The 14,440-nt window shown below is 35.2% G+C and overlaps 1 protein-coding gene across 1 annotated transcript in view; it reads right to left on the reverse strand.

The window, feature by feature from the left end:
• piezo2b (piezo-type mechanosensitive ion channel component 2b) overlaps nucleotides 1-14,440 on the reverse strand; it is a 110,185-nt gene that overhangs the window by 28,177 nt on the left and 67,568 nt on the right. Inside the window, 12 exon segments of the mRNA XM_016566511.1 lie at nucleotides 600-662; nucleotides 882-1,012; nucleotides 1,930-2,019; nucleotides 3,174-3,333; nucleotides 3,748-3,850; nucleotides 4,226-4,469; nucleotides 9,548-9,713; nucleotides 10,938-11,142; nucleotides 11,312-11,512; nucleotides 12,096-12,218; nucleotides 12,381-12,557; nucleotides 12,631-12,791. Coding sequence (XP_016421997.1) covers nucleotides 600-662; nucleotides 882-1,012; nucleotides 1,930-2,019; nucleotides 3,174-3,333; nucleotides 3,748-3,850; nucleotides 4,226-4,469; nucleotides 9,548-9,713; nucleotides 10,938-11,142; nucleotides 11,312-11,512; nucleotides 12,096-12,218; nucleotides 12,381-12,557; nucleotides 12,631-12,791 — 1,824 coding nt within the window.

Consider the following 14,440-nt stretch of genomic DNA (forward strand, 5'->3'; position numbering starts at 1 on the left):
GCCATGAACATTCTGCTAAATAACGTTTTAAAGCATTTTCATTTATGGATGAAATACTCTCATAATACCAAGGCAGCTCAAGCTGATTCATTATTATATGGTCATGAGGGAAATCTCTCTCTTTTCCACAACAGAGTGTCTAGTGGATTTGAATAAAGCAGAGTGATTCTCTACTGTACGGCTCCGTTCACCTGCTCATACGGTCACATGACAACAAACCAGAACCATCCAGACATTCAACTTTTCCTCCGGCTGCTGTATAGATCTATTTAAGGCACCAAATCAATGTCATTTTTTACATCTGTAAGTGTTAGGATACTTTTATTTAAAGTCATCATTTAGTTTTACACTTCAAAAGATCAAGGAAAGTGTGATTCCTGATGAAATGACTGCTTTAAAGTGTCTACCACTGGTAGTTAACACTGCATGTACAATCATAAGGCAGACGGCCTTAAATAGATGTAGAAAAGTCTAAGGTCTGGAGGGTGTGTTTGTCGTGTCGGAGGTCTGACGGAGCACAAGTGCAGTATGGGAATCCTCTGACTTCTGGTCAAGGACACAAGGATCAGTGAGATCAGAGGAAGGTATGAGGAACCTACTGGACGCATGGTCAACCCAAGGCCTCCACCACTGCTTTTTGTGCACCTTGTTTTTCTTTTTCTCTGCAAATGAAATGTTAGAACGTTAATGAAAGCATGTCAGAAGTGACACTGGCGAAATTGGAAACCTCCTGGTTGCTTTACAGAGAATGTGAAGAATATGCAGCTAAATACACACATGAGAGTGCTAAACTTGGCTTTTTACAGTTCTGTTTGTGATGCTTCACAATGTTTGTGATGAAAGCACACTATTTTATCATACTGTCGTGATCTACATCGTACCATCATCATCACCGTCGTCGTTGTTGTCAGGCTGGATGGGTTTCTGCTCGTCTCCAGACTCCTGAGCCATGCTGAGCATCTTCTCCTTTCCTCTCTTGAACTTCTGCTGCCGCGTCTTAATATGATCCATCCTAAATGAATGCATTCATAGTAATGAGAGAAATCATTCACAGCACATTTCATAATAATAATAAACTCTAATAACATGTACATTGTAGTAATATATGCTTTTTAAAAGTTTGGGGTCGTTAACATTTTTTTATGTAAAAAGTCTCTTCTGCTCACCAAGGCTTCATTTACTTAATCATACATACAGTAAAAACAGTAATATTATGAAATACTATTGCAATTGAAAATAAATATTAACATATGTGACCCTGGAGCACAAAACCAGTCATAAGGGTACATTTTTCAAAATTGAGATTTATACATCATCTGAAAGCTGAATAAATAAGATTTTGATTGATGTATGGTTTGTTAGGATAGGACAATATTTGGCTGAGATACAACTATTTGAAAATCTGGAATCTGAGGGTGCAAAAAAATCTAAATATGGAGAAAATCGCCTTTAGAGTTGTCCAAATGAAGTTCTTAGCAATGCATAGTCCTTATCAAAAATTAAGTTTTGATATATTTACAGTAGGAATTTACAAAATATCTTCATGGAACATGATCTTTACTGTACTAAAGATTTTTGGCATAAAAGAAAAATCAATAATTTTGACCCATACAATGTATTTTTGGCTATTGCTACAAATATACCCCAGCGACTTAAGATTGGTTTTGTGGTCCAGGGTCACATATTGTAAAATGCATTGAATTTTCAGCATCATTACATAAAAAAAAAAGAAAATCTTACTGACCCCAAGCTTTTTAATGCTAGCAGGCTAGTGAAAGCGAAGTTTCTACATAACTACATAACATGAGCTAAGGTTGCTTGAGTGGTGGTTTTCGATTAGAAATTATGACTTGGGTAACTGTTGAGCTCTACTATGGACTATTACATGCAACTCATGAAGTCAAACACAAATGAAAGGATGTTTCTCACTGTCTCTTCAGTTGCTCCATGGATCTCTTCTCCTCCTCCAGACGAGCTCTCACGGCCTTCACAATGCTGGCCTGAAACAACTCTGCTCCTCTGACAGACAGACAGACAGACAGACAGACGGACAATACTTAACTAAACTGTACTGACATTTACACATACTCCACTACATACTATAAATGACACATTTATGTTCTTAGTCCATACTTAAAAATGTATGGAAGTCTGTATTTTTTATTTTTTATTTTTTTATTTTTTGCAAGTTGCATTTTTTTAACCACCAAATTCTGAACTTTTACTTCAGAATTCTGAGTTTACATCTCACAATTCTTATTTTTTCCCCTCAGAATTCAGACTTTACATCTCACATTTCTTACGTTTTCAGAGAATTCTTTTTATACATCACAATTCAGACTTCTCTTCTCAGAACTTTGAGTTTATATCTCAGAATGCTGATATGTTTTCTGACAATTGCGAGTTTATATCTTGTAATTCTGTATTTACGTTGCACAATTATGACTTTTTTCTCACAATTCTGGGAGAACATTTCACAACTCTGACCTTTTTCCTCACAATTGCAATTCATCTCCCAATTCTGATGTGTGACCCTGAAAAAGCAGTCTTAAGTCGCTGGGGTATATTTGTAGCAATAGCCAAAAATACATTGTATGGGTCAAAATTATCGATTTTTCTTTTATGCTAAAAATCATTAGGATATTAAGTAAAGATCATGTTCCATGAAGATATTTTGTAAATTTCCTACTGTAAATATATCAAAACTTAATTTTTGATTAGTAATATGCATTGTTAAGAACTTCATTTGGACAACTTTAAAGGCGATTTTCTCAATATTTAGATTTTTTTGCACCCTCAGATTCCAGATCGTCAAATAGTTGTATCTCGACCAAATATCGTCCTATATTTCAATGGAAAGCTTATTTATTCCGCTTTCAGATGATTTATAAATCTCAATTTCGAAAAATTGACACTTAAGACTGTTTTGTGGTCCAGGGTCACATATTTTTTCTTCTTCTCAGAATTATGAGGAAAAGTCTGAATTGTGAGATATAAACTGAGAACTGAGAGAAAAAAAAAGTCGTAATTGCAAGATAAAAAGTTGTGGGCAGAAATATGTTTCCATAGAAATGTTCTCCAAACTGCAAATATGAAATTATCCCTCAAACAAAAACGTACATTCAAAACAAATCTAACACACTTGTGTGTAAACGTATGTAAACACGTTGTACCGAGATGCGAGAATCTGTCCGGCGCGGATGTCTGCGACCACATGCAGGAAGTAGTAGCTCATGAAGACACGTCTCTGCAGCAGGAGGAACGTAAAGCAGATACTGTCCCAGATAATCCCAGCCTCGTCCCTTGGCACCTCACAATTCCCTAAAGACACGCCTGAAGACACACGGAACACATATAAAGCCATTAGAGATCATTTGAATAATGCAATGTTGCTTCTCAACCAAAAGTTATAAGTTAACGTTGCATGTTGCTAAGCAAACAAGCATAAAAATATACTGTGCACACAAATATTGGCTAAAATAATACATATGCAATTAAGTTAACATTTTATAATTATTTTACTTATATTGAAATATATTTGTAATGAACAGTTTGTTGACACCACCTTGGTTCATCACAATGCATTGCCTTTTTTGTGAACGACAGATGCTATGGCGTCTTTGAAAGCACACAAATAGGCTGCCTTCTGAAACTATGATGCTTTTGTAGACAGCTCACAATATGTTTAATTTATATAACAACAAAGATTAGAAACCAGAATGTTGGCCAAAAGCAACCTTTCTTTACCTTCTAGAGCTTTGTATTCTTTTATGGTGCAGGCAAGACTGAGCAGCTGAACCAACCAGCAGCTATTCTTCACCAAATGCTTGATATAACCACATGCCAAAATCTGTGGAAAAAAAAGAAAAGAATAATATAGGGAAAAAAATACAATTCTTAATGCATGTTACTCATCTTTTAATTTATTGCTTTATTCATTTTTTTCTGTTTATGCATTTACTAGCCTCCTCAACAGACTAAAATAATGAATCATAATTAATCTTAATAGTTTTAATAGTTTCACAATAAATCCTATAATATAATTAAAATTAAAATTAATATTATAATTTAAAAATTAATAAAAAAAATAATAAAATATGTTGAGATGTTTTTTTTTATTTCTCTGCAAATAAATAAATAAATAAATTTCATACATTAATGTAATGATTTTGGCAGAACTGGCTGAAAACTGTAAATGCATTTCTTTAAGGGATAAGACACTCACAGCAAACACGTTCTTCATTGTGATGACGAAGACATTGTAAGCTATGAGGACATCCCAGTAACGGAGGATCTTCTTGATTGGCTTGAGCAAGAGATCGCCACCGAAGAGCAGGAAGTAAAAACACGCCACCAGGTAACCCATGCAGAAGACACTGATCCGAGTCGTGCCCGTGATGAAGATAATGGTCAGCACGAACCAGAACAGGTAGCTAAACATGATCACCTTCAGCATGTCCAGGTACGACCTGAGAGAAGGAAATAACATTAACATGAGAGCAACGTTTAACTGACGTTTGTTTAAATGATCCATCCAAACTAGCGATGCGCCAATAATAAACTTCTCAGCCGATACCGATAGCCGATTATTCCGAATGATATCTGCCGATACCGATAGTTTAGTTTTCTTAAGAAAAAAATCTCACCCTGTTAACTATAGGGAGCCCTCTCATTTTGTACATAATATTAGAGGTTAAAATTAACAACAAAGCTATTATATTAAATGCTGTTTATTTTAAGATAATAATCACACTCAAATAAAAACTCTTGTATACAACTCAATTGCACAATGTAGTTTTCATAAAAATGGGTCATCATGACAGATTTATTCAAACGTACATATATAATTAACAGTGTTTTTTTTATAGTTAAAGGGGCCATGTCATGAAGATGCTGTGTGTTTCGTTGCGAAAGCGAAAATACTTCGTCATGCCTAGAGCTGATCCGTGCTGGTCGCTGAGTGTTCCTCACTCTAGCCCGCCGTGTGTGACGCTGTTTCGTTGTGAAAGCGAAACTACTTTGTTTGGCCTTCCAAAAGAAGACACGACTAGAAATCAGTGGTTAAGTTGTATTTACAACACTGTTCCAGAACAGTTCAACCCAAATATTCAGATGTGTGCAGCACATTTTATGGAGGACTGTTTCCTGATCCTGGTAGAGTAACTGTGAACACTGGATAACTTTTCTGAGGTAAAACAAAGTCTTTAGGTAAAAGCAACTTTAAGTAACATGCTGTTCCCAAGCTGTTTTATTGACGTCTTTCTTTGGGTTGAAACGCTGATTGATCGATTACATGAGATGTGATACATTTCAGTAAGTTGTACTTTATCTTTCAACACACCTTCTGATGTTCATTCATGTTTATTTTGCAGTGTTACTTGGATCTCGTGTGCCGTGCTGCCGCTTGAACTGAAGCGCAACAGCGATCGGTCACATCACTGTAAAGAGTGCCAAAATGGCATTTATTGTTTGAATTTTGTAATAAAATGTACAGGATTTGAAAGCGGAGACTTTGTTTCTTATTAGAAGTAACAACGCACACAGCTCTTTGCTATTATTGGATGGGAGGCGCATTAGAAATAATATTTAGTGAAGGAAAACCGCAGGTCTGGCAACCCTGGCTTGAACTATGGGTGATTTATAGGGTCAAACAGAACGTCTCGGTTACGTATGGTAACCCTCGTTCCCTGAAGGAGGGAACGGAGACGTCACATTTAAAAAGACGCACCCGAAATTGCTCTTTAAGGGGAAAAAGCTCTTTTAGCGTGCTGAGGCGCACAGGGGAGATGATCATCTGCAACACAAACAGGGTGTAGTGCAGCCTGATGTGTGCAACCCACTCGACACGGGAAACCACCACCGCTGAAGCGCCGTACCGCCAACACGAAGAGCTCTCCAAGAGCGCGCTGAACTCGTTCAGTCTTCTTCTCTCAGTAGAGTAGTCAGGAGCAGAACGATGTGATCGCTCGGCTCCGAAGCGAAAAGCTGAATATGCGCTGCATCTGCTGCCTACTTATACTCACGCTGTGATCAGCGGCAGCTGGATGCAATAATTGCATGCCAATGTGCATTGGCTCGTTTAGTTTACACTCGAAGTAGATTGGTCTCTCTAAGCGAGATCCCAATTTCGTCGGTCATCCGACGTGACGTCGAGAGTGACCGACTGAAAGGGAACCCGCGTTAACAGCGCTGCATTAATCTGTTACTATTTAACTGGGACAGCCAAAATATAAAAATAAAAATAATGTAAAACATAATAAAATGTTATGGTGCATTATTAAACTAGCAGAGAAAAAACTATTTTAACAGTAAAAAATGTACTTCCTTCATTTACTGGTACTAAAACATTATTTCATAGCATAATTACATGACAAATGTAGAGCAAATAAAATAAAATGAAATTTAAATGTAATGAATAATTCTAAGATGATGTGCTGACTGTAGCAGCCCAAGTAATTCTCTGCATTATGGTTGAAAATAAAATAGAACAAAAAAAAAAGTAAAACATAATAAACAATTTGGATTAATTAAAAAGTATTTTAACAGTAAAAAATTACACTGTTCATTCACTGTTATTAAAACATTATTTTATATGATGATTATATGACAAATGTAGAGCATATAAAATAAAATAAAATGAAACACAATAAAATAAAGGCTTATATAATTTTTTTTTATATTAATAATTTTATATAAATATAAATATAAATGGGTCAAAGACGTTAAGATGTCCGCATCAAAAGAAATTTACAAAAGTGATTATATGTCCATAGAAAGCACATTAAATGTAAGTAAAGTGTCTACTTTTTTTCAAATAAGTTTTTGGAGAATAAAATGTTAAGATTTGGTTGAAATAATGTTACATTGTCATTCAGTGTAACACAATATTTATGAAAAAATTCAAACAACATGCTTATTCTGTCTTGTACATATTAAAATATATAAAAAGAATAAGGGAGCATATTAAATTGTATTGTGTTTTAAATTAGTAAAAATTCTTACTGACAAATGGGCAAAACCTAGGATAGTGGTAAATTTAAAAAATTTAAAATGCCAACTAATTAGTATTTGGGGTGAAAGTAATTAGTCTTTTAATATGTCATAAATTTATTTTTGTTGTAAATATGCCTGACAAAAGAATGTTACACTGAATGACATTTTAGTGGGTCTCTTCTGTAAATCAGGGAAAAATGTATGATATTTATTTTTTGCTCAGAAAAACAAAAACAAAACTGCAATTAAATTAAAAACTTTGTAATTTTTTGGGGGGAAAAACAACTACAATTTAAAGCAGTATTACACTTATTGTTTTTATGCTTAAACCCTTTTTCGTCTTTGACTCAAATATAAATATAAATAGACTCATAAGTTAAGGTGTTACAGTGGCTGTCCAACTATTTATCTACATTACGGTTGAAAATGAAACAGAAATAAAATAATTTAAAACATAATGAATAAAACAATGTGATAAGTTAACTTGACACACTTGATGTTAAGTGCACAGTGGAAGTATGCAAACGGGGAGGCAGCCATAATTTATTTAAATGTTATGCTTAATTTCCTATATAGTATCAGACATCCTGACAGGCATAATTATGAGCGGATCGATACCCGGTGCGTTTCCTTCACATGCATATGGACGCGCTGCTCATTTTCTTGCACGCTAAAAGCTCACACATGCTTTGAAATGCACTTTAGACCCGCCGCTCCAAAGGTTAAAGTACATCCTCCTGGCTTCACGGCCTGTTTGCAGACGCTGGACGCTGTGTTTAGCCACAGGCCTGTGCTAAGAGCTCTGATGAAAAGCTGAGATGTATTGCATTGATGGACCACAACAAGCAGCAGCTTCCTCCCCTAAAATCAATCACCTTGTAGAAAAAAGATCAGTCCATACTTAAAAGCTACTTATTGGGTTAGAGCTCAGACAGAGAGAGAAAGAGAGCATGTGATGGTGCCTTATGGATTTTTCCGTTCTTTCTGCAATATGATCCATGGAAATTCTTGGAAAGTGAGGGTGAAAGAGGATCACGTACAGTAGAGTGACTGACATGCAAAGACCTGAATAAACTGCTCCTCAACCTCAGTCAGTCAGAAAATACAGACATTCAGACTGACAGCAACATGCAGGGACAATATTTCATAACAAATGTCTGAAAAAATATCTGGGGAAAAAAAATCAAAGTCTAATAAATAAATATTAATAAATGTTAAAATTGATAGCTCTCATTTTTTATAGAGACATCAGTAGTATTGGTATCAGTGATACTGGCCTTCAGTCATGAAAAAAGATGCCATTAAACAAACATTAAAAATATACCGTCTTTTTGTTGTTTGTACATTAATTTGAAGATTGCATGTGAAATTATTGCAATATAAAAGTATATTTAAAAACTTTAATGTTAGGTGGGATTATTAATTAAAAAATGTGTGATTAATTAGTTATTTTTTTATTGATTGACAGCACTAATATATATATATATATACACACACACACACATACTTGTTTATTTGATTTATTTAGACTTTATTTCTTTTTCTTTCTGTCTGAAAGAGAAAATTGTAATTTTCCATGTTCCAATTGATTATTTAAAATAAAACAGTATCAGAAGTATTTACAAACTTTATTTATTTATTTATTTATCCTTGTTAAATTGATCATTATTTGAATATTAATCTGAAAGAGAAAATTTTAATTTGCCAAGATGCATTTGATCAATCTATTTAAATGATCTGAAATTTATTTATTTATTGATTTAATTATTTACTTGATTTATTTATCCTTTTATTTTCATTCTGTCTAAAGGAGAACATTTGATTATTTCACTAAAATAACATCTGAAAAAAATAGTAATTTACTCATTTACATACTGTACTTACTGTACATATGTACTTTTTTATTTATTTATCCTTTCTTATTCTTTTTTCTGTCTGAAAGAGAAATTATGCGTTGTCAAGTTGCATTTGATTATTTGGTAAAAAAGAAACACCTGGCCTACCTAAACTAAAATAAAGCAATAAGCCCCGTGAAGCCGTGGTTTACAGTGAATTTATAACAGCTAAGGGGCGTTGTTAGGCACGACACGAAGCAAAGTTTTTTATTATTAATTTCTTTATTATTAATCCAATTTTTATTATAAAATTTTATACTTTTAAAATAATTGCTTTTATAAAACGGTTATTCCTTATAAGTAGTAAGGTTTCACAGAATAAAACAGAGCAAAAAAAAAAAGTGTAATGATATAAATAAAAACAGTATTATAAAACAGATAGTTCCTCAGAAACAGTTGTGGTTCCAACAAAGTGGTTGCCGAGCAACACACAGAAGTAAACAAAGGTGTATGTTTGTAGAGTAATTTACAACAGCTTCGAACGCGGCTCAACCAATCAGAATCAAGGACCGGAACTATCCGTTTTATAAAATTAAATAATAATAATAATAATAGTTGTTGTTGTTGTTGCTGTTATTAAATTAACTCTAAATTAATTCTCTGATAGATATTAGTGTTTAAGCATGAAGCTGTAAGTTAAGGACATGTGTTGTGTGTACCTGCAGTGAATGAAGTCCGGTACGGGGTTGTGAACGCTGAAGGACGCTGCGTCCAGATCTCTGCAGATCTCCACGTTATCTCCCGCCATCAGACGAACGGCAGCTTTGTTTTCATCTTCAAACACCTGCCTCTGCAGCGACGCACACAGCAGCAGCATGAAGTCATCTACATCAGACAAACACGAGAGCAGAGCAGAGAGGAAACGGATTTAAAGGTCCCATATTGTCAAAACTGAAATTTCCTGGCTTTTTTCATGATAACTGAGGTCTAGGTGCTATGTAACTACCATATAAGTTTCAAAACAGTCAGTCCACAGTAAAATGCACACAGCCTGCATAAAGTAGCTGTGGTTTTTCACAGACCGTTGTGACTTCCGTAAAAAGTTGACGTTAGAACTACACAGTCACCGCCTTCAGTCACCACCCCGAGCACCGCCCACCGTCCCACTCTCCTTTTGCCAAACCCCCAGACAACATCACATCCATGCCATTGCTGAGCAACAACAACACGGAAACATGTCGAAAAGGTTAACTTTAACCACGAAACCAGATCGGCCGACCTGTAACGTTACACTCTCACTCAAAGGATGGACGATCTGACAGGATTGTTACTATGAGCTGGATCACATCTAACGTGTATAGTAAAGACAAACTCACCGTGTCTATCTAGTCATGATGAAGATGTATATACATTTCAATTTCAGCAGGCAACTATTTTTACAGCTACATTATTGTTCCAGCATTTATTGACTATGGCAGTGCAAGTAATTTTCTGTAGTATTTTGAAAATAAAACAGAACTAAAATAAAGCAATGTAAAACATAAAATATTGTGATAATTTAATAAACTAGCAGAAAAAATACTTTCTTTAATACTTTTAGATAGGCATAAAGTAAAATATTAAAATTCAATTAAATTAAATTCAATTCTTAAGATCATGTATTGACTGAGGCATTCATGCATTCATTTCTTTGGTGTTGTCCATCAGCGACAAACACTGTACAAAAAACACTGTACCCACTCCCTAAACGTCACGTAAAAAAATAGAAATGTGTCCGGTCAGTTTGCATGTGGGTCAGAATAACCTGGACTGAAATTGACCAGATCTTATGCTGATGGTCAAAAGTCTGACCCTGCATTAATAGAGATCACACAGTGGCTTTAGAAGTCAATATTTTATGTTTTAATTAAATTTTTTTATCACTTGTCATAATCCTTAAGAGTATTTTTACACCCCTGAGATTCTGCATCGATATCAAACTGAATGGGAATCTGTGCTTAATCCCAGATTTCTGCAGTGCTCTTATATAGTGTAGTAGATGGAAACAGTCTAATACTAAAAGAAACCGTTAAATAAGTAAGACGTTTGAAAAGGCCCAGAGAAACACACCGTTACAAGCAGCCGGTGGGATTCCAATGCAGATGAAGTACTGGAAGGTGATCATGCAGGCCAGGAAGCAGCAGTATTTGGGCCAGATCTCAGCGATGGCTTTCCTCCGGCGTCTGTACATCACCACAGCCAGAGCCAAACCGTGCAGCATGGAGTAGAAATCCATCCGCTGACCCATCACATTGATCGCCAACAAGAAACACACCTGACGCCACACCAGAACAAACCGAGAGAGATAGAACGATAGACAGACAGACAGACAGACAGATAGATAGATAGATAGATAGATAGATAGATAGAACTAAGAAAGATAGATAGATAGATAGATAGATACTTCCCCGATAGATAGATAGATAGATGTAAATCAAATGCACCTCTAAACCAAACTTGTAGAAGAAGTAGTTGATGAAGTATTTGGCACACTTGATGATGCCGTTGTCGAGGTGTTGCCGGGTGATGTTGTGAAAGATGGTCCGAGAGGGAGGAGGAGAGAGTTTGTTTCTCAGACGGAAAAACTCCTGGTGTCTGTAAATGGTGACTTCAAACGCCAAGATGGCCAACATCAACAAGTTATTCTGAGAAAGGAAGAGAAGAGCGAGAAGATGAATGTAAACAAGCTCTGTACATAAGAAAGTCAATCAGTTCATCAATGAAATGCTTCATCTTCAGAAAATGAAGCTTCTCCACTTCAAATGGTAACATTAAATAATACATGTGCTTTTAGTTTTGTTTTATATTTACTGTAAGAACCTCCTTCTTTATGCATACAGATGTGATGTAATGGAGATACGTTCCTCCACGAACGAACGTATCTCCACTCAAAAAAGAGGAACGACCCAAACCACTCAAAACAGAAAACATTATTATAAGCTTACCGTTGTATAAGACCGTTGACTAAGGTAAAGAGATTTGAACACTGATTGGTTATGTACTTGCTCAATAATTGATTTTGGATCATTTTTAACAAAAGTTAAAGTTATGAAATGCAGCTTTAAATTGATGAAATCCTAGACTGTAATAAAAATTATAATATTGCATAATAGGTAATAATAGGTTGCACATTTAGCATAACACATGAAGTTACACACTCAGTAGAGGCTAATTTGATGACATATGTTATTGATTAACTCATTGAAAACATTGAACGTATCTCCTCACCCTCAGGTTGGGCAGTATATCAACAAACTTCTCCAGGCCGACCCAGTTTGCAGGATCCACGGGCTTCCGGTACAGTAGGGAATGATTCATATCCATCTTTTGCTGTTCTGTGTAGTTGGATGGCTTCAGAAACCACAATCACATGATTAAACACAAGAACCAGCAAATCTACTCTTCTGCTACAGCCAAACTAGATATGGCTTGAAATTACAAGCATTTTACATTAAATGAAAATGAATCCCATCTGAACAGCGACAAACTCATTTGATGAGTAAAGAAACCCACCATTGTACAAATACTTGAGTAGTTATTAGGTTCGATGGTCTCTAGCTGATAAAACAACTTGCAGATGATGATGACACATGTCCAGATGGTGCAAACGCTGGAAGCGAGCACTCGAAACTGCTGATACGGCAGCGCAAACGCCCACGAGATCAAAAACACATAGTTCAGCAGCGAAACCTGCAAGACACGCGCGTGAGAAACAGAAACACCTTCAGATTACTGTACCATAACCTCACGTTTGAGCTTCTACCTCTTTGACAGACAGCAGGATGATGTAAGTGGACACGATCTTGATGATGTGCATCTCCAGGAGCCACCAGATGAAGAGCTTCAGCTTATGGAAGTACTCCAGGAACTTGAGGAAAAGGACCGTGAGCCGGTCCACCACCAAATGCCATTTATTCTTGAGGTCTGAGCGAGAAGAGATCAGCTTATGTATTCCTCAGTATACATGTTATGAACAAAAGAGACACAATCTAAGACCAAAATACTAAACAGACTGAATCTATGACAAAATACGGATAAAACAAGAGTCGTAAATGCTTTAGAGTTAAACAGACATATATAAATGCCATTAAAAAATGAAGAAAAACGTGAACTGCAGAAATAGCCAACAGTTTCACACTTCTGAGGATTTTAGTTCAATTTAATGTAATGCCCTCTTGACTGGTTTAAAAATAAAATGGGAACATAGAAAAAAGGGGAAAAAATGCATTGAAATTTGTAGAATACACTAGACTACAGTAGGGGAAAAATCCATAAAAGAACATTTATAACTCTCTCTCTCTCTCTCTCTCTCTCTCTCTATATATATATATATATATATATATACACACTGTATATATGCCTGGTGTTATTCATATTTTTTAAAATAAAAATAAAACATCCAAATGGAATAGAAAATAAAATGAGGTTAAAATGAACAACAGTGGTTTATTTTCAGGTATACAGTAATAATCTCACTCAAAAATTCCTGTAGTACAACTCAACTGCATATAGTTTTCATAAAAAAATGTCTTCATGACAGATTTATTCAAACATATGTTTATAATTAACTAAATAAGCTCCCTCTGGTGTTTTTTTAGAGCTAACTAGTGAACTGTGTGGATAACTTTCCTGAGGTAAATGCAACGTTAGATGACAAGCTGTTTTATTTGACATCATTCTTTCGGTTAAAACACTGAATGAGTGATTACATGAGACATAACACATTTCTGTAGGTTGTACTTTATCTTTCAACATACCTTCCGATGTTCATTCGCATTTATTTTGCAATATAACTTGCATTAAAGTGGAAGAGACTCACGCTCCACGCTGACGCTTGAACTGAAGCTGCTTCAGTGATCTGTCACACTGCTCTAAAGAGCATCAAAATGGCATTTATTGTTTGAATTTTGTGATAAAATGTACAGAATTTGAAAGCGGAGACTTTGTTTCTTATCAGAAGTAACAGCTCTTTGTGAGAATTGGATGGGAGGTGCTGCAGGCACATTACAAATAATGTTTGGCAAAGGGAAACCGCAGACCTGGCAACCCTGGCTTGAAATACGGGTGATTCATTGGGTCAAATAGAGCCTGTGTTAACGGCACTGTTAATGTGTTGTTATTGCTTTAACCTAGACAGACCTAAATTCAACACAAGAAACATTTTCTTAACACAAGTTGCTGTCTGACATGCTTTTTTGTGCTTTTTAATCGGACCGGATCATCGGCTGTTTTTAAACACTCCAACGATGGCCGAGAGTACAGAAAATTGCTTTTATTGGCCAATATGATTATTGGCTGATACATCAGTGCATACATCGGCCGAGTGCTGTTAAACGATTCATCGCGATTCATCGCATCCAAAATAAAAATAAATTTTGTTTACATAATGTATGTGTGTGTAGTGTGTATATATTTATTATGTATATATAAATACACACACATGCATGTATATATTTAAGAAAAATATGTTATGTTTATACATTAAATATATTTATAATATAAATTATATGAATATAAATACATACATGTAAATATTTTCAAAATCTATACTGTATGTGTGTGTATTTATATAT

The sequence above is a fragment of the Sinocyclocheilus rhinocerous genome, unplaced genomic scaffold (assembly GCF_001515625.1).
Source record: "Sinocyclocheilus rhinocerous isolate Xijiao unplaced genomic scaffold, SAMN03320098_v1.1 scaffold1534, whole genome shotgun sequence".
NCBI lineage: Eukaryota > Metazoa > Chordata > Actinopteri > Cypriniformes > Cyprinidae > Sinocyclocheilus > Sinocyclocheilus rhinocerous.